General features: G+C 38.6%; 1 protein-coding gene across 1 annotated transcript in view; it reads left to right on the top strand.

Moving 5' to 3' along the window:
* The window catches only part of LOC127632523 (striatin-like), a 67687-nt gene that overhangs the window by 19833 nt on the left and 26281 nt on the right, over window positions 1-21573 (top strand). Inside the window, exons 2-4 of the mRNA XM_052111144.1 lie at window positions 12739-12842; window positions 14606-14679; window positions 18442-18523. Of these exons, the coding sequence (XP_051967104.1) occupies window positions 12739-12842; window positions 14606-14679; window positions 18442-18523 (260 nt within the window). The remainder of the gene's footprint in view (window positions 1-12738; window positions 12843-14605; window positions 14680-18441; window positions 18524-21573) is intronic.

Here is a 21573-nt window from a genome sequence, read left to right as displayed (position 1 = left end):
AAAAAATTAGCATATCATGAAAAGCGTCTCTAAATGAGCTATTAACCTAATCATCTGAATCAACTAATTAACTCTAAACACCTGCAAAAGATTCCTGAGGCTTTTAAAAACTCCCAGCCTGTTTCATTACTCAAAACTGCAATCATGGGTAAGACTGCCGACCTGACTGCTGTCCAGAAGGCCATCATTGACACCCTCAAGCAAGAGGGTAAGACACAGAAAGAAATTTCTTAACAAACAGGCTGTTCCCAGAGTGCTGTATCAAGGCACCTCAGTGGGAAGTCTGTGGGAAGGAAAAAGTGTGGCAAAAAACGCTGCACAACGAGAAGAGGTGACCGGACCCTGAGGAAGATTGTGGAGAAGGACCGATTCCAGACCTTGGGGGACCTGCGGAAGCAGTGGACTGAGTCTGGAGTAGAAACATCCAGAGCCACCGTGCACAGGCGTGTGCAGGAAATGGGCTACAGGTGCCGCATTCCCCAGGTCAAGCCACTTTTGAACCAGAAACAGCGGCAGAAGCGCCTGACCTGGGCTACAGAGAAGCAGCACTGGACTGTTGCTCAGTGGTCCAAAGTACTTTTTTCGGATGAAAGCAAATTTTGCATGTCATTCGAAATCAAGGTGCCAGAGTCTGGAGGAAGACTGGGGAGAAGGAAATGCCAAAATGCCTGAAGTCCAGTGTCAAGTACCCACAGTCAGTGATGGTCTGGGCTGCCATGTCAGCTGCTGGTGTTGGTCCACTGTGTTTTATCAAGGGCAGGGTCAATGCAGCTAGCTATCAGGAGATTTTGGAGCACTTCATGCTTCCATCTGCTGAAAAGCTTTATGGAGATGAAGATTTCATTTTTCAGCACGCACCTGGCACCTGCTCACAGTGCCAAAACCACTGGTAAATGGTTTACTGACCATGGTATTACTGTGCTCAATTGGCCTGCCAACTGTCCTGACCTGAACCCCATAGAGAATCTGTGGGATATTGTGAAGAGAAAGTTGAGAGACGCAAGACCCAACACTCTGGATGAGCTTAAGGCCGCTATCGAAGCATCCTGGGCCTCCATAACACCTCAGCAGTGCCACAGGCTGATTGCCTCCATGCCATGCCGCATTGAAGCAGTCATTTCTGCAAAAGGATTCCCGACCAAGTATTGAGTGCATAACTGAACATAATTATTTTAAGGTTGACTTTTTGGGGTATTAAAAACACTTCTTTTATTGGTCGGATGAAATATGCAAATTTTTTGAGATAGGAATTTTGGGTTTTCATGAGCTGTATGCCAAAATCATCAGTATTAAAACAATAAAAGACCTGAAATATTTCAGTTGGTGTGCAATGAATCTAAAATATATGAAAGTTTAATTTTTATCATTACATTATGGAAAATAATGACCTTTATCACAATATGCTAATTTTTTGAGAAGGACCTGTATAGCAATTTTTTTTAAGCTTTTACATGCCAAATTAAACTCGTCCTCACGAAATGCTCCATTAGCACCATTCGGCATTGACCGATGGCTCCCGCAAGGTGTTTTATGCCCTTTTAAGGTTGTGCACACACCTGTGACCGCTTTAAAGTGTGATATTGATGTCCATTGGGGCCAGTTGTTAAGATGGTGCTGATGTTCTGTATCACAGCTTGTCAGCTACTTTATTTTCCGGTGCTTAATAATCCATAAAAAGACTTACATTTATACAATTTAAATGTATTAATTATTTGATCTTAGCATTTTTATTGCAATATGTTTTATATCCATGTATATGAATGCATTGGCAATGTACACTTAAGTCTCTCATGATAATAAAGTTTGATATGTTTTGAATTTGATCCTATTATTAAAAGAAGTCTGCTGTAAAAAATTTCATAAAAAGATTTTATGGCATGTATGCATATAATTGTATTAAATATTAATACATGTTAATATTTGTCTAATTAACTCTTATCTGCAAATAAATAAAAATAAAAGAAACATTTTAACATGTACATATGTTATTTAAATAATTAAAATAAATGATAACCAACCAATTTCTTGCTTGTTCTTTGAGACAAAGTATCAAGTAAATACTGTATAGTTATCATGATTTTAAATGTTTTGTTGTAATGTATCCTGTACCATAATTTAATTGCGAATAATCACATACATTTCAAAATAAGAGTCCCCCAATGTATTTTTGGGTTTGTTCATTGTCAGAAGTCCCGTGTTATGCACCAAATCTTATGATTAGGATTTTGGTTGCACAATAAACTGCATTAAGATTTCATTCGATTTGGACTCTTGTAGCCTTTGTGTCTGGGCTGCCCTGTCCTAGAAAAGACATGTTTTAACACAATCAATATATAGATTTGAAAGCCAACAGACGATTATTCGGTAATCCTATTTCTTCCAACAGCTCGGTTATCTTTATCAGCAAAATGCAATCAGTCAAGCTGTTCCTATTATGTTTGATGTAAAGAGGCTTTTAATGTCAATGTTGTTTCTACTTCTTTAGGTCAGCATATATTTCACTTCTGCGATATCCTGAATGACATCATCAATCTCTGAGAGTTTCTGCTTCAGGGAGACTTTATTTATATTTTTCAGGAAATCATACGGCTGGTTTGATTCCTCTGTGTCAAACAACAGACACAGTTATTTCTCTCGTTTCTAATAGGGATGCACCGATAACACTTTTTCTTCCAATATCGGAAATCTCAGTATCCAGTATCCAAATATCGATACCAGTGTTGTTTTTGCATAATCCGTTCAGGATATATTTACATTATTGTGTGAAAATAATTGTAACTAATTATTTAACAACTTATTCCAATTCTGGTAAAATGCTCGTCCAGTGCCGTTCTGCATATTATAATGAACCGAAATATTGAGCATCTACATCTGAGATGTTGTTCGTGAGTGTCGCTCCAATATTGCGCAATGTGTGAAGGCTAAAAATGGCCGCGTGCGTGCGTGTGTGTGTATGTAAACAGAGCAGCGGCATTCACTAACGTGTTGGACCTGCACATATTATATATTTATTATTAAACCGTCTTTTGTGATTCACAGAGCTATTGCACGTCTTCAAGTGGCTTTGAATAAAATGCATGTGTCTTATGAGCTACTTTGTGTTTTTATGGTTCTTTTGTTATTTTTGGAGCTTCACGCTAACGAACATGACTAACACACAGTATCTGATTTGGATTGGGCTTGTGGGACTGATACCCGATCCGCCTAAAAGCTTCAGTATAGGAACCGATACAATCCAGGTATCAGATCCCAAGTTTTAAACCTCTCAGTCTAGTAATAGTCTCACACTGTTGAGGTTTTTAAAGGGATATTTAAAAAATAAAGGCACACATTTTATTACTAAAATATACAAAAAAAAAAAAAGTTCATAATTTTGAGGGTCTGTGTATCTCAGCGAGTATTGACGCTGACTATCACACCTGGAGTTGTGAGTTTGAGTTCAGGGTGTGGTGAGTGACTCCAGTCAGGTCTCCTAAGCAACCAAATTGGCCTGGTTGCTAGGGAGGGTAGAGTCACATGGGGTAACCTCCTTGTGGTCACTATAATGTGGTTCTCGGTGTGGCGAGTTGTGTGTGGATGCCGCAGAGAATAGCGTGAAGCCTCCACATGCTCCGTGGTAACGCACTCAACAAGTCACGTGATAAGATGCGCGGATTGACTGTCTCTGACGCAGAGGCAACTGAGATGCGTCCTCCGCAACCCGGATTGAGGCGAGTCACAACGCCACCACGAGGACTTTAAAGCACATTGGGAATTGGCCGTTACAAATTGGGAGAAAAAATACAATACAATTCTGACATCATTTACTCTCCTTTTTTTTCCCCGGAAGAAAGTCAACAACATGATTGTGAATAAATGATAAAACAACTTTACATTTTGGGTGAACTAGCTGTTCATTCCAAAGACTCTCAGCATCTCTTATTAATGTTGATCCAAATGACTGTAATCAGTTCTTATACGAGATATCAGCATCCAGGGAAAATTCCCCACTAGATCAGACGCTAATGGCTCATGACAACCTTGTCTGTTTGGATTGAATTCCCCATTTTCTGAAATGGCTCTCTTTTAGTGCGGCTCACTGGCTGGCGGCTACAGATAAGAGTGGGTAAGCGTTTAAATACAAACGTTATTCATTGAGAGTGCTGGAACAGTCGGCTGCTGATGTTTCTAACCACACAAACAAACCACAGCTCCTCCCCCTTGCCCAAGCGAAGTTAAACCATCACTGCATTGCTGAATTCACACACTGTGATCTGTTGCTTAACGAGCGGCACGTCACACTTTCCACACGTTTAACTCGCAGTGAGCTTCTGTGTGTCTGTGGATCAACATGAAATCGAGGTCAGCGCTTGCACTGTAACTATATGTCACACGTAACCACTTGTTCATCACCACATTTTAATACTTTCAGTTAACTAGTTGTGAATTGCCAAATTAAAGTGGCACAAACACTATATCGACACCCTCATGTCGATTTTCGTGTGTGACTTTCTTCTGTGAAACACAAAAGGAATTGTTGGGCAACATACTGTAACAGACTCAGTCACCATTCACCTTCATTGCATGTTTTGTTTTTTTGCAAACAATGAAAGTGAAAACTGAGGCTAACATTCTGCTCAATAGCTCCTTCTGGGTTACACAAAAAGAAAGAAAGTTCCTTAAGTTTGGAACAACTTGAGGGTGAGTAAATGACAGAAATTGTATTTATATTTTATTTTTTTAAATACTGTCAAGACAATTAGGTAATTCCATGTTGCGCAACGAGAGGTCCCCTGCATTTTTGTTTTTACTGGTGAAAGCCAAAATATGAAATGTTATGGATGAATATTTATAGAGTAATCCATTATTTTGTAGAGTGGGTTCATAATGCCAATTTTTCTCTATGCAAAACTACAGGTCAAACAAATAATATTAGAAATGTGTCTGCGTCATGATTTAATTTTTACACAGAGATAGGTCTGTCTATTAGTAAAATCAGCTGACTTCAGCACCTCTTTTTGCATTATATGCCAATAGCGTGAGTCCAATAATGGGGGAAAAACTCAAAATTTGAGTGCTTATAACTCGAGAGGTATTAAAGGACTATTCCGGGTTCAAGTTAATCTCATCGACAGTATTTGTGTCATAATGTTGATTAACACACACATTAATGTTGACTGGTTCCTCCTTTAATAAAGCACAAATGTGTGTTCCAGTGACACTCTTACAATGGAAGTCAATGGGGCAATTTTTGGAGGTTTAAAGACAGAAATGTGAAGATTATAATTTTATAAAAGCACTTCCATTAATTCTTCTGTTAAACTCGAGTATTATTTCAGCTGTAAAGTTTACAGCGTTCATCATCATCATGGTAATAAAGTTGTATAATTGTCTGTATCTTCACACAGATGTGGTCAGTAAGTGATTTAATGACAGTAAAATCATGTTAACACACATATTGTTTATGTGTCGATACTTTTGAAACAGTATTTTAATGTTTACAGATTAAACCCCATTTACTTCCATTGTAAGAGTCTCACTGGAACAGAGATTTGAGCTTTTATTAAAACGATGAAATAGAAAAATATGACTTTGATGTTAGTGACATGTTACATTGACTTTGCTACAGCTTGTGTCCTACACACCTATCAATTACTTCTCAGGTGTGTGAGGTTAGTTGTTCATTGATCGCTTTATTAAAACAAAAGGAGTGACTAGTCAAAATACATTTGTGGTAATGAATATTATGCCACCAATGCTGTCGACTGAGACTAACTTGTATTGAATCCGGAATATTCCTTGAAAGATATCTTAATATTCTTTTTGATTCTGGTTCTGAACAAACTTGCTTTTTTGGATCTCTAATTTAAAGGCTGTATATGCTTAAATCCCAGAGATATGGGGCTCTCAGTGTGGCTCCATCCAAAACAAATGCAATTTGAACCATTTGCAAAAGCCAAAAAAGATTGTCGAAACTAGACATAAAAATAAGTGAAACGTGTGGCTCTTCAGTTCTTGTCTCTAGTTTTTGGATTTCAGAAATGTGCAGCATCATTAAACACCGAAGGTGCTGAAACTCTGCTGTATTTGTCCTAAAACTGTCTGAGTGTGTAAATTGTAGAGATCCCAACAACCCCCCTCCGTCAAATTTCGTGCCGCCTCCGGCTATCTGCAAAACTCTGGGGGGTGTCTTCATGGAAAACACTAACAAGCGTTGCACTCGGTGGATTGTCATTTGTAACTGCAAATCTCGGCAATAATAATAAAATAATTCCATTGTCGAATAGTCGCTTGATGTCATTTAACGTAACTTGAGATCATATAAACTATAATGATGACACGCGAGACGAGAGGAGCGCTGCAGCTCCAGTGTCTGATAGAAACACAGATCACAGCTTGGCGAGATCTTTATTTCATCCTTAATTAAAGTTAATTAATATAATACGGGAGCGTGACATGTAAATAAGCACAAACTCCAAAACTGTCATTCTCTGTGCGGTCAGAGCCGCTTCAACCAGTCGTGGAAGAGACCCAATCTGAGCGGGAGTCGAGACCGGGAGAGATTTAAAGTTCTGCCGGCTGATGCGCACGCTAACACGGAGACGCTCGTCTCTCACCCCTGCTCGTCTCTCACCCCCCGCTGTCTGCAGCTCGCAACGTCATCATCATGAGATCATCCTGATAAGATCAATCTTATGTCAAAAATAACACTAAAATGACAACAATAAAATATATATATATATATATATTGGGTTTTGGACCGATTAGATTGACAAATGCTTATCAATAATACTCTTATATGAATATTATCAATAATATCAATATGACTAAATGTTACTAAAATATTACTAAAATGTCAACCGTTTTCATTGACTAAAACTACATTAAAAAGCCCAGACTGTGTCAACTAAAACTTGACTAAAATAAAAATAGGATAAGGTTGACTAAATATGATAAACTAAAAAGGACATTTGACACAGGACTAAGACTAAATTAAAAAACAGATGACAAAATGAACACTTATTCAGTTGCCAGGTCATTAGTAGTGTAGTAATGCAAACCCAACGTTTACGTGTTCTTAACGTCACTTTTTAGATCAGTATGGGACCACTTCCGCCTCATTTTGGGCCAGGAAAAACCCTATATATGTTGTTGTGTATGCGCAGCTGAAGAGTTAATTGTTTGCTCTTTGTGTTGCCTCAGAGCTGCTGATGTTGAGTCTGAACGATTCTCGCAGCTTGGCAGGCATGTCAAGAGATGCCTCTGGGGACGCGTGTGGGCCGCGCCAACGTCACTGAACTATTTCTGAATGCTCGCTCTTAATCTCTTGCACTTCCTGCGTGTTCTCATTCTAGACAATATAGAAAATACAAACTAGCCTTTTTTGGAAGGGACGCCTCCGCTGGAGTTGCCTTTTGGGACTTGTGAGTCTCCCTGGTCAAGCGTTTACAAATGTCCTCTCACGGAGTCTCCAGAATTTGCTCTGTTTACTAGTGAGAGAGGGAAATTGGAGCAGCTGCATTATTGAGATCATCAGAACACGTCGTTCATGCGCTGGAGGAGATGCAAATGCATTTTAAATGGGTTACTTCTGCAGCAGCGTTTCGGGGAATTGAACTGTGAAAATGACATTATTAGCACCTCACGTGCTTGAGAAAATTCTCCCATCACACCAACCCTGCACTGCCCCGCTTCCCTATGACTCATCATGGCCCAGTTCTTCTGAATAATTTTTCCACAATAGAGGCTTTCCCAGTGTGAGGACTTGCAGCAATAGCTTTGGTATTCCCTGCAGAAGACTTATGAATGGGTGTGGGAAACATTTCAAATGGGGTTGAATTACTCAGCAACTGCCCTATAGTGACAAGAGTATTTGGAGACGTCTGTTGCCCAAGTCTGATTCAAACTGGTTTCAGGTAGCACTCCCATTTCGAAACGGTCTCATGCATATTACACATACAACTGGCAAGAGCTTTACAAAATTGCAAACTCCTATTTGATTGGCTGGCCTTATCTGGGAGTCAGTGGTTTTTATTAGTTTTTTGAGAAAAACGTTGTTTAAGTTTCAGGAATAGACTGAGCACTTCTGAGAAATAAATAGATTTGTTGAATATGAAGTTTGTAAGGTTCATGGCATTGCCACTTTTTTTAAGGTGTAATTCCGTCCTTCGGATGAGATGTTAAACCGAGGTCCTGACTCTTTGTGGTCATTTAAAATCCTAAAATTGATCTATCACGACCTCTTAATAATCCCCATATATGTATTGGCGCCATCACTCTCTCCTCTCCACCAATAGCTGGTGTGTGGTGAGTCTACTGGTGCTCTATGGCTGCCGTCACATCATCCAGGTGGACGCTGCATACTTCTTCCTTGCTGAGCAGCCTTTCAGGTTATGTTGATATAGGACTCATTTTACTGTGGATATAGATACTCGTCCTCCTGTTTCCTCCAGCATCTTCACAAGGTCCTTTGCTGTTGTTCTGGGGTTGATTTGCACTTTTCACACAAACTGTGTTCATCTCTAGGAGACAGAATGCGTCTCATTCCTGAGCGGTATGATGACTGCGTGGTCACAGATGAACGTGGTGCCTTGAGGCATTTGGAAATTGCCCCCAAGGATGAACCAGACTTGTGGAGGTCCACAATATTTAATATATAATAAAAGAGGCACTGAGTTTGAAGGATGGCCTTAAAATACATCCACCGGTACACCTCATATTCAGTACGCCTCCTATCAGAAGCTGATCAGCTGATTGTCTAAAGGTTGACATCATTTTCTGGAGTTTTCCAAGCTGCTTAAAGACACAGTTAACTTAGTGTATGTAAACTTCTGACCCGCTGGAACTGTGATTTAGTCAATTAAAAGTGAAACAATCTGTCTGTAAACATTTTTGGAAAAATAAGTAGATGTCTTAAACGACTTGCCAAAACTATAGTTTGCAAATATGAAATCTGTGGAGTGGTTCAATTATTTCAACCAAAGTGTATGTAATCTTCTGAACTACAGGAACACATTCTGAACTATATTGGCATATGGTTGCTGTGGTTAAACCATTGCAGATTTTCAGGGAGCGTTAACTTTAGCGAGGGAATATAAAACGTATTTTAAGGAAACATGAAGTTTATTGCGAAGGAACACAAAATTATGTGAGAGAACTTCAGAGTTCATGTGAAGGAACGCAGAATTAATTGTGAACGTGTGTTAACTTTTGTCAGGGAATGCAAAACTTATTGTAAGGGAACGGAAAACTTATTCCAATAAAATGCAAAATAGAGTGAGGGTGTGCAAAACTTGTAAAGGAACTCAGAACTTGTTGCGTGTGGATGCAAAACTTTTTGCAAGGGACTCTAAAGTTTATTACTTTAGGGTCTCCGTATTTTGTGCAGGAAAGCATAACATGTTTGCTTCAGAAAATGTAAAAATCTAGTTTCTATTGATACATAATATATCAGGTTTTATAATGCTCTTGAATTACTCTAGTAATTAGAAACCAGAATGAATGTAGTATAACATCAAAACTGCACATTGTCAGGTCTGGATTGATAGTTGTCTCTTTCTAGAGCATTTTCTGTTCTTATGTGTTTTTAATACATCTCCAGGTCCCTGAAATGATGACTGTTAATCAGTTAGTGATTCCCCTGCATGTAGACCATCATGTCAGAGGAACCCTCTTAAAACACCTGTACTAAATGGTTTCCTACAACTCTGAACATTTAGGGAAACAAAGCCAATAGCCCTTATGGAAGTGTATGTGCTTTTCCTGGAATTACCTCTCAACTTTTGCAGAATTTCAATGCTAATCCGCGTGATATCAATCTATAATTGCTGAACTTCATAGGAGAGTTGAATCAAATTACAAAGCTGCAGTCCTGTAATTCTGCCCATGTGCCACCTGCTGTCTCTAGCAAAGATGGAGAGGGTTGCCATGGAAACTCAAGGAGAATTAAGACAGCGGATACAGTATTTTCTACAGAAATGTGTTTTGAAATGCAATTTCAATTGTTTTCCTCTTGCTATATGAAGGACTTATTAAAACTGAATTGGGAAAAGTTTACCAGGCCTTCATCGTTTATTTTTGGTACTTTTCAAATGTCATTTATGTAATAGATGACTGTTTTAGTCTTGTCCCAAACCCTGACTTTCAATATTAAACTATGAAAAAATACACATTATTACATGTTTAAAGTGTCTGATTTGAATCCTCATCCATGTACATTCATAAGTAAAACTATGTTGTGGTTTTCTAATTATGGTTGAGTGGAAACAATCCAGCAACCCATTAACAAGAGAGACAGAATAATGAAAAAATAGAACAAATGGGAAGATAAAAACAGGCAATTAGTACACATGTAAGAATAGAAACATATTTTGGAATGAGTGTCTTTTGGTTATGAGTTCTGCTTTCCTTTCTCGATGTAATCCGATTATAATGAACACGTCTGCAGGTAAGAAATAGTGAAAGACTCAGTGCTGCTCGCTCTGTGTGGTTTGTGAATTGCAGCTATATCTCATCCTCGTGACTTTGTTGTTTAAATTGAAGATTATTGCTTTCTATGACGGGAAGTTGTCATGATGTTGTAATGTGATTTATGGTCATTAAAGGGGTGTTCTGTCTTGAAGCTTCACTCCAGTTTAAGATGGCCAAATCTTATACTGGTTTAGTGTAGTTTTAATCCGATTCCTTTGGTAAAGTCAAGAGGTTGGGTGTAAGTTGAGTCATTCACATCATCGTGTGTCTGTTTCAGGGCTGAGATCTCTGTGAAGTGATGAACAGGGTTTCTCACCTTTGAGACAAAGTCAGTGTTGAAACTTAAAATGATGCAATCTGTCCTTGAGACTCTGTCAGTCAGCTGAGAACTCACTGGAATGTTTTCAACAACATGCCAAAGTGCAAATATGTGTGTTATGTAAGATACGGCAGGTGTCTTTGTTTTGACTTTTTACCACCACATCATGGCATGTGTGTGTGCGCATCTGAGTATGCTTGATATCGCAAACTATGGATGGGCATTTCAACTTCATAGTTTAGTACTCTAAAAAATGAACAAAATTGAGTGTGATCCAAAATGCAGCTGCGGTACTGAATCAATCGTGCCTTCAAATAAAGCACATGTACTGTATGTTTACTGTAAATAATTATTGACGCAGGTCCCATTTTCTTTTTTTTGACTAACTTTGCTTTTACTGGCTTCTAGCAGCAGACTAAAGAGAAGGTCGACTTTAGCAAAAATCGTTAAATGTTTACCGAAATGTAAAACTCTGCCCCCAGTGTCCAAAGTAGTAGTCACTCAGCACGCCCTGAATTCAAACTCATGACTCCAGGTGTGATAGTCAGCGTCAATACTCTGTGAGCTACCCAGACCCCTGGTCATTTAATTATTTTTTGGAAAACATTTTTTAAATAAATTTTATCCCGTTTTTAACCAATTTGGAATGCCCAATTCACAACTATTTTTGCAAATTCAAGACAATTTGATTCTCAATTAAATTCGACTCTTCATTTTAGTGTTATTTTTGACATAAGATTGATCTTATCAGGATGATCTCATGATGATGACGTTGCGAGCTGCAGACAGCGGGGGGTGAGAGACGAGCAGGGGTGAGAGACGAGCGTCTCCGTGTTAGCGTGCGCATCAGCCGGCAGAACTTTAAATCTCTCCCGGTCTCGACTCCCACTCAGATTGGGTCTCTTCCGCGACTGGTTGAAGCGGATTATATTAATTAACTTTAATTAAGGATGAAATCTATGATCGCCAATCTGATCTGTGTTTCTATCAGACACTGGAGCTGCAGCGCTTCTCTCGTCTCGCCTGTCATCATTATAGTTTATATGATCTCAAGTTACGTTAAATGACATCAAGCGACTATTCGACAATGGAATTATTTTATTATTATTGCCGAGATTTGCAGTTACAAATGACAATCCACCGAGTGCAACGCTTGTTAGTGTTTTCCATGAAGACACCCCCCAGAGTTTTGCAGATAGCCGGAGGCGGCCCGAAATTTGACAGAGGGGCCCGCCTAGAAATTCTCTATGCAGGAAAACCCTGAACAATTTAACACATAAACTGTTTCTCATCCTTTTGTCAAAATGTCAAAGATATTGTACACTATTTTGCTGAATCAATTATTGAACAACACTAACGGTTCTCAATTCAAAAATCATATTTAAAAAATTAATGCATATGAATCGGCAGAATTACTAATCGTTGCATTGAGAAAACGAGTGACTCGTTACACCCCTAGTAGTTATTGATATAAAAGTTTAATCAAAAGTACTTGCGATAGACTGCGCCATTATAGCAATGCACACAAGTTGGATTTTTACAGTGTCGCAAGTTGTTGTTTACTTGTGCACATCGCCAGTGTAAACCCAATTGTTTTTCTCAGTGTGTTGTCTGTCATGGGCAGACTTGATAATTCACTTCCACAATGACAAAATCACAAATGGGCCGTTTGCCCAAGACATTCCAGGAAAACAAAACAACCGTCAACCAGAGAACTGGGAAATGGTTCATTAGAATTCATCAGTCAGGTGATGCTGCTCTTCAGGACTGTATGTTAGAGATTAGAGGGTCAATTCAATTTAATTCTGCTCAATACTATACGTTACAAAGGACCGCATTCCAATGTTTTGAACTAAAAGTGCTGTCGAGGACAAATCAATTGTTGGGATGTAGTTCAAACGAAGCGCTTAGTAACTACTAGTTAGTTTGTGAACGAGTCTGTGCTTAATTTGTATTTGTGTGTGTTTCAGGCTCAGATTGCATTCTTGCAGGGCGAGAGGAAAGGTCAGGAGAACCTGAAGAAAGATCTGGTGAGACGCATCAAGATGCTGGAATATGCGCTGAAACAAGAGAGGTCAGTAACACACATGGGCTGTGTTCACAATGCATCGATACTGAACTGGAAGTTATATCAACATTGATCTCATTCTTGACTCATTATTTGATCTGACCACTAAGAGTGAAGACATTTAGGATAAAATTGGATTTAAATAGCAAAATAACTCCTTTTTAAGATGAAAAATGTACGCTACTCGCACATTAACAGGATTCCCACACGTCTTGGAAAACCTTGAATTTTGCAATGGAAAAATTGTGACTCTGAATAGTACACAATAGTCAAATCAGTCAAATACACAAATTTGTATACTTTTGTCACTGCCGGCGACTTTCCATTGTGAAACAGCGTCAACGGTTAATTGTCATGAACGTATCCCGGCCACAAACTTTCTATGCTCATCTGCGGTCATCTCTGAGAAAGTAGTTTAAGTATTGATTTACAGAAGTGCAAAATAAGATTTTTCAGTCCAGATTTTCTGTTGTGTTAAACACAAAAACATTTGTGTTACAAACTTTACACAACGATGACAGCCGGACCACTGATTTCTAAAACCAAAAATAATTCACAGTTGTTTCGGGATCTGAATTGATTTTTAATAATTAAACGATCAATGGTGGTCTGGGTATCTCAGTGAGTATTGACACTGACTATCACACCTGGAGTCGTGAGTTTGAATTCAGCGTGTGCTGAGTGACTCCAGTCAGGTCTCCTAAGCAACCAAATTGTCCCGGTTGCTAGGGAGGGTAGAGTCACATGGGGTAACCTCCTCGTGGTGGTGATTAGTGGTTCTCTCAATGGGGCGTGTGGTGAGTTGTGTGTGGATCGTGGAGAGTAGCATGAGTCTCCACATGCTGTGAGTCTCCGCGGTGTCACACACAACGAGTCACGTGATCAGATGCGCCGATTGACGGTCTCAGAAGCGGACGCAACTGAGACTCGTCCTCCGCCACCCGGATTGAGGTGAATAACCGCACCACTACGAGGACCTACTATGAACACCATGAAATAAATATTTATTTAATGATGGAACAGCACAGAAAACAGCTAAAGATACATTTTCTTACATTTATGCAATATGAGATTTTCCGGTGAGGAAATCAATCAGTAAACATGTTGGTAATTCAGAAGAAAAAAATATTGTATTTATTACTTGCATTTAATATATTAATAAGAATATACATTAAGTTAATGGAAAATTGCTTCAATTTGTTCCAAAAGTGTTCGCAACTATAATATCGAGCTGTGATTGTGTGACTTTAGAAAGCGTTCCCCACCAAAACTATTATTGTGGTACTGTTCAGAGTGTCAGCTGTTGCTATGTGTAGTTTTACCCAAATGTAATTGAATTTTGTTACATTATATATGATTTAATTCCTTTCAACAAATGTTACAGTTCTTCTACACTGGGTCTCTTGAAGTGCAAAGCATCAGATGTAGAAGAAATGTACAACAATTGTTAATGTCTCAGCTGAAGCTATTTTTATTTGTCTCAGTTCACAGCTAGTTTTTTGCATTTTTTATATTTCAAGGACTGTATGAAGCGGAGATGTTTTGCACTCTCAAGGTTACAAGAGTTCAGTGTCATTTACTGTGGCATTTTAGCGATTCACTCACTCTTGTTCTGTTCATGCAGCAGAAAAGACTTCTCACATTCCCAGCAATTTATAGAATCATCCTACACGTGTATGTGTGTACGTGCGGCCACTCCAGGATCCAGACGAGGTGCTGTCACCACAGCAACTGATCCGCTAAACCTGCACTGTTTCTCTCCTCCGCAGGGCCAAATACCACAAGCTCAAGTACGGAACAGAGCTCAACCAGGGCGACATGAAACCACCCAGCTATGACTCCGGTAAACCTGACACCTCATCCTGCTACTCAAACACTTAGGTCGAGGGCTTGGTCTGATCCCCAGTTAAATTCTGCCCCTAGTTTTGGTTCAGAATCATGAGTACCACCATGAGAACTAGTGCCAGCTGTTTACCTTTATAACTTCTTTACAAAATGAAACGCATTTTTCACTTGTTTTTCTCTAGTAAATTATGACTAGTTCAAAACGGCACATTTATTTCTGCAGTGGTTGCAGGAGATGCGAAGATTGCGAGCTGATTGCTGAATTGTAAAAAGTAATGCAGTGTTATATTATAGATGCAGTAACTCCAATGACTTCAATAATAGCTGTTCAATTCCACAAATGAGGCCCAGCGTCTTTTATGCCATTTGCGAGCCGTACTGGAAGCGAAGTCAAACGTACACTCACTCCTGCATACTGTAGTTGACTTTAACTATTGGAATAAAATCTGGGCCACTTCATGGCTTATTGTGGCCAAGAATCGGAAACTTAAAGACCATTTGAATGACATGAAAAGCGACCAACCACAGTTCGTTTTGAATTGAATTGTCATTTAGGGACGGAGTTTATCTGGAATAGTTTATACCACAAGAATAATAATAATAACTTTATTTTTATAGCACCTTTTTGCAATTTAACACAAAATGCTTCATAGCACATCTAGTAAAACACAAGGTATGCTATTTTTCTTCAAAACTAAGGTGCTGCCATTATTAACCTTGAATGTGGACCATTTCCGGTATAAGCCACTTCCAGCTATTTTAGCGACACAAATATACTACATTACGCTGCTATATAAATGATGACATATTATTATTATTATTATTATTATTATTATTATTATTAATTATGATTTTCATAAACTCATTGGTTTTGAGCACATATAGTTTTACAGTTTAATGCATTTTGCCATTGATTTATCACACACTGTTGCACTGGCAGAATGAATGAAATCAGGCGCTGACACGGACAGTCCTGGGCGCCGACTGACACGCCTCCACAAACTTTACACAACCAGCAGAGAGAAGAAAGATGCCGGGAAATTGCTGCTTCAACTCTCTTTGCATCAAAACTGCATCTATTTTCATCTTGGCAAAATAATAAATGCATTTTACTCTCTGTTCTTATCAGAGAACATTCTGGCTTTCTTAGCGGTGTATAGTAAACAGACACGCAGATCAAGTTGTCCCTCATTGTTTTTTTCTGACAGTACAATCTTTATACACTATATTTTCTTCAAGAATCCTATCACAGTTCATATTGAGCACTGCTGTCAAGGTCCAAAGAGAATGAAGAAAAATATTATTATACCAATACCAATAATATATTATTAAAATACCTTAAAAGTAGTCCATACAACACAAATCTGTTGTATGTCCCCAGAAAGCTTGGGTCTTTATACTGAACCTTTAATAGTGCTTTATAGTATTTCGAAGCTTGACAGATCCTGCTCACTATAAACTGTGAACAGCGCTGCTTAAAATACCTGTTTTTATGTTCCAACAGAGTAACAGTATATGGGTTTTCAACAACATAAAGGTGAGGAAATGAGCGAGTAAAAGTACATTTTCTATTTTTAGGCACATTTTTTGAGCACAGTCCTGACAAGACATACTCTAAATAAAAGTATCTCTTCTAGAAGAAGACTCTTAGGAGATGCAAATCTTAAAACAATCTTAAATTGATTGTTAATTATTACCTCATAATATTTGCATGAAAAATGCATGACACTGTCCTTGCCAAAACCTAAAAGCACAATTAAAGTCACAACCCACAGGTCGTGCCATGTTTAGTGCTAATCTGTGGATGATGACGCTCTGTTTATAGATCATTGTGTCTTGTGAATTATCAAAACAGTTCCTTCAAAAGCCTGCCAGATTACCTCATTCAATTCTTTACAATGTACACACATTCGCTCTGTCTTAAGCCTGATATGCTGAAAGCTGCTCCGTTAATGTGTTCACATTCACTTGACATACAAATCACGTACTGTACGTGACGTTTTCGATTCGAAGCGGTGAATACTTTACAACCTTGGAAATTACTGTCGGTCAGTACAAGATTTCAATCATAAAACAGTGTGCCAATTAGGGTTGTGCCGATGGACGATATCGTTGTCCATCGTGATGGCTGACCAACATCACGATGTAGAGCCACCATCGTGATGCCACGCCCCCTTTTGCAAGTCTTGCTAGTGTGACTCACTAATCCTAGTCTCTTCTATAGTTAACCTAAAAACTTTGCAGGGATTGCTCTGTAAATTAAATTGAGAATATAACTAATGCATATATGCTATTTTAAATACTGTAGTATATGCCAGAGACGTGACGTGTTAGTCTGTGAAAATACCGTGTCAGGCAGGCTACACAAATATTGATCTTGACATTGTTAGCTTCTTGTCTTTTTTTTACATGTCTTACACTGTACATTTAGATTAAAATATGTTATGTTGTAGGCTACAAGAAAATAGCCTTTATTAATGAATTATTAGTAGTTGTAGTGTCTCAGAAAATCTTGCTCATTGTCACATAGCTCTTGTATACACTGAAGCGGCAGTTTAAGATCAACCCAGACCAGCGAACGTCAAATAACTTTTGTCTGGTTAATACTTTTAAAGAAAAATGTCCTTGGCCATAAATCCATAATGTCAAATCAAATGAAAGAAACAAGGTGAATATGAATAACACACATTTATTAAAACATAGAAGAACAAGAAATAAAGAACAAGAAACGGAACAACACTCAGACCGAAACTCGGCATTAACATTTCACTTATAATTAGCAGCACAATTAACTTCAGCACAGGCTACAAAATAAATGATGTTATTGAAATATTGTAAAGTGGTCATATGAACTACACAAATGAACGTTTAAAAAATAATATGCAAAATCGAATAGCTCCAAGAACGGATGGCGAAAAATGCGTAAAGAAGTCTAATATCTTTCACCATAGACTATGTTTAAATTTCGATGTTTCTGGCCAGAAATACCAACATATTCACTTTATCTGGTTTTTATAAGCTGCGGATTGGAGTAACTACACTACCCGCTGTGCTGAAGACCCGCTCTGATGGAGTACTGGTAGCACACAGATATTTCCGTGCTAATCTTGCCATGAACGGAAACCTTTTGTCGTTCGTTTCCACCAAGTCAGCGGGTCCTCTTCCCCATCATTGGCCATTTCCTGCAGGTACATGGTCATTTCTGCCTCGACCTTTTGCTCATCAGTGAGTAAAATAACAAAATTATAGTTTTTAAGTGGAAAATAGTATTTATGTAACGAGATATATTAAAATAAAAAGTGCACAACTCTTCTTAAGTGAAAGCTAAAAAAAAAAAATGCTTCACGTGTCGTGCAACCTACTGATAAAGCGCCGACGAGTCATTAGTTGGGTTAGTAAAATAACGAAATTATAATTTTTCATATAATTTTTGAAAAAAAAAAATTTTACCCCCGTTTTACTGTCAACATCGTCAACTGCCAATTTAGGGGACATCGCCCAACCCTAGTGCCAATATTGCATGTTTAGTTACAAAATGACCTCTCACATGATTCAAACACTCTTAACCTGAACTGCTTGCTGATGCACGGCGCTCCACAAGGTTCCCGCTTAGCTTCTTAAATTTAAGTCCCGCCTACATCGATTTGATTGGCATTATGACATTGACGAGCGGTGCAGCAGAACAGTGACAAGGATATCAATTATTGGGGGGGGTCTGATCTGAGCCATATCTGATCTGTATCTGACCTTTGACCTGTAGATGACGGCAACGAGAACGAGACACTTCCTGAGCCGCCCAACAGTCAACTGAGCTGGAAACAAGGACGACAACTGCTGAGACAGTGAGTCTCTCACACATACACACACACTTGTATACATTAGGCATGCAGGATTCCCACTGTTGTGAAAAACCTGGAAATATCAGGGAATTTTGAAACTCGTTTTCTAGGCCTGGAAATTAATAAAATCTGTGAATGGACATTTTTCCATTTCTGCTTTGCTCTTTAATCTGCTAGATAAATCTCTTGTGCATCGCAAAACTTGCAAGTCATATGGATGCCTGATTTGTGAGTGAATCGTTTTTTTGAGTCGGTTTGTTTCAATGAATCAGTGGAAACGGTTCACAAATTTGTTTGAATGATTCATTTAGTGAATCGATCTGAATTTGAATGACTCTTAGAAATCTTATCCATTTAATGCTGGGTTAGTTACTCAAAGTAATCCATTACAAGTTACTAATTACTTCTGGTTTTACAGATTATTTCGTCATACTTTGAAAGTAATCACATTTGTATATAAAAAAATAACACATTTTAACACAATCATGTCCTCGGACCGTACCATGGAATATTTGTTCCATTGGAGCAATTCAAGCTTGAAGTAGCAGCTGTTTTCAGCGGGGGGCAGTAAGCGACGCTCAACAAAACACAGTCAGACGTGACGCTAGCGACAGCACAAGATGAGGATGCTTTCTTGCGTTCAAACACAACTGGACAGCATATCATGTCATATTTTTTTCTTAATTCATCGATTGACAGCCCTACTTTTACTAAAGTTTTAGTTTTTCTGCTTAACCAATTCAAAATAATGTCTATATTTCCTCCATGTTCATTGTTGCACGCAAGTCATATGCTCACCAGCACCTCACATGTCTCCCTAACAAATGACATGTTACCCTTTAGCAGTCACAGAAACATAAACAGATGTACATATTAACATAATTAGGGCACAAGCACAGAAGTGCGAGGACCCTAATGTATCTGCTCCGTTTATTGTTATTCATTATGCACAAAGTGAATCGCATTTTTTAGGGCCTAAACATACTCGAAAGCTCACAAAACTTTGGACACACCAGAAGTGGCGAAAATGTACATCTGATATGGGTTTCAGAATGAGGTGTGGCAAAATGGCTCTATAGCCCCACTTACAAAATTTCTACATTGTGCGCCCCGTGGCGGCCTGGCATATTTCAATGTTTCGCCATGAAGCAGGAAGTTGTTTTAACTCAAACGTACAATGTCCAATCTGCTCCAAAAGACAAATGTTTGATAATAGTCCCGGCCTGAACACTTCTATAATCCAATATTCAGTTGTAGTCATAGCGCCACCTACTGGCAACAGGAAATGACATGTTTTACACTGTGATACACACTTAACATATATGTGCTAAAAAATGCTAAACAAATTGGAGGGACATTCCCCTGGCACAGCAGCCCCAACGTGCACCAGGGTGCGAGGGCCCGCTAATCACTGCTTGCAGCTTATGATTCAGAAATATGTGCAACTCAAGTAATCTTAAAAGTAATTAATTTAATTGAAAGTTAGAAATCATAACTTGTTTATTATAATTCTAAATATAATGCATCACACTGCTTTTGAACTCAAAAGGTCATTAGAAAACTCCCAATACTGCATGTAAATTCACCAACAACCGTCTAGTCTGTCACTTTATTTTTGTGCCGGTGCTTTAAAGTGTATTCATTTTTAGATGCAGCTGCTGCAGAGTTTTTCTTTAAGTGATTTTTTGTTTGGCTTTGAGGCGTGACGGCTCATGTGTTGCATAATATTGATCGTTCCATCACTAAGAAGCTCATTTTTAACCTGACCCTTCAGAAAGAACACTATAAAATCAACCTATAATGCCTTAAAATGTTGTCTAGGTAGGCCGCTCACTAAGTTTTGGAAGCATTTATGTCTGCAAACTATTGTACATCAAACTTGCATTTTTATATCTGTGTTGCTGTCTGCTCACAGTTGTAAGGGTGACGGAAAAGTATCAAAACAGTAACGTGTAGTTAATGATGTCTCCAACAGAAAGTCAAATGCTGTCGGATTAGAAAACATCTACCATTCGACAAAAACACTCTATACGGAAGACCTGTCCCCCACAGGTATCATGGGAAAAGCCTTCACAGACCTGTGTGATCTGTGTTTAATGAGGACACAAAGTGTTGCTTTCAGTTCTGCATTGATTTCATGAGAGGATTGTTGACATTCCAGTTTAGTTTGGTTACCTGAGAAAAATGTGTCCTTCATCTATATAGAAAATAGACTGATAATACATTTTCTATTGTTGTATTAGTATTTTTAATACTGTTTTTAAAACCACTAACAATATTTCTAATACTGCTAATAATGTTTTAATACTAGGGCTGGGAATCATTTGGAGTGTATCGATTACTGTTCCTTAATGGTTCTTATTGCATTTATTGCCCTCAGCAGCCTGTTGCCAAAATCATTTCAGATTTTAACAGAACAGATAACATATCCAAAATAAATATAATACAATTCTTGCTAAGTTGATTTGATTCACTGGAAATAATCTGCTCATTAGAGTCATTTGTTCGGGAATCGGACCACACTGGCCGTGCTGTAGATTCAAAAGAACCGTTATGTAAGAGTCATTCCTTCAGGAATCGGACTACACTGGCCGTGCTGTAGATTCAAAAGAACCGTTATGTAAGAGTCATTCCTTCAGGAATCGGACTACACTGGCCGTGCTGTAGATTCAAAAGAACCGTTATGTAAGAGTCATTCGTTCAGGAATCGAACTACACTGGCCGTGCTGTAGATTCAAAAGAACCGTTATGTAAGAGTCATTCGTTCAGGAATCGGACTACACTGGCCGTGCTGTAGATTCAAAAGAACCGTTATGTAAGAGTCATTCGTTCAGGAATCGAACTACACTGGCCGTGCTGTAGATTCAAAAGAACCGTTATGTAAGAGTCATTCGTTCAGGAATCGGACTACACTGGCCGTGCTGTAGATTCAAAAGAACCGGTATGTAAGAGTCATTCGTTCGGGAATCGGACTAAACTGGCCGTGCTGTAGATTCAAAAGAACCGGTATGTAAGAGTCATTCGTTCGGGAATCGGACTACACTGGCCGTGCC

Source organism: Xyrauchen texanus, chromosome 39 (assembly GCF_025860055.1).
Source record: "Xyrauchen texanus isolate HMW12.3.18 chromosome 39, RBS_HiC_50CHRs, whole genome shotgun sequence".
NCBI lineage: Eukaryota > Metazoa > Chordata > Actinopteri > Cypriniformes > Catostomidae > Xyrauchen > Xyrauchen texanus.
Note: the sequence above shows the minus strand (reverse complement) of the source record. Positions and strands in the feature narration are given on the sequence as shown.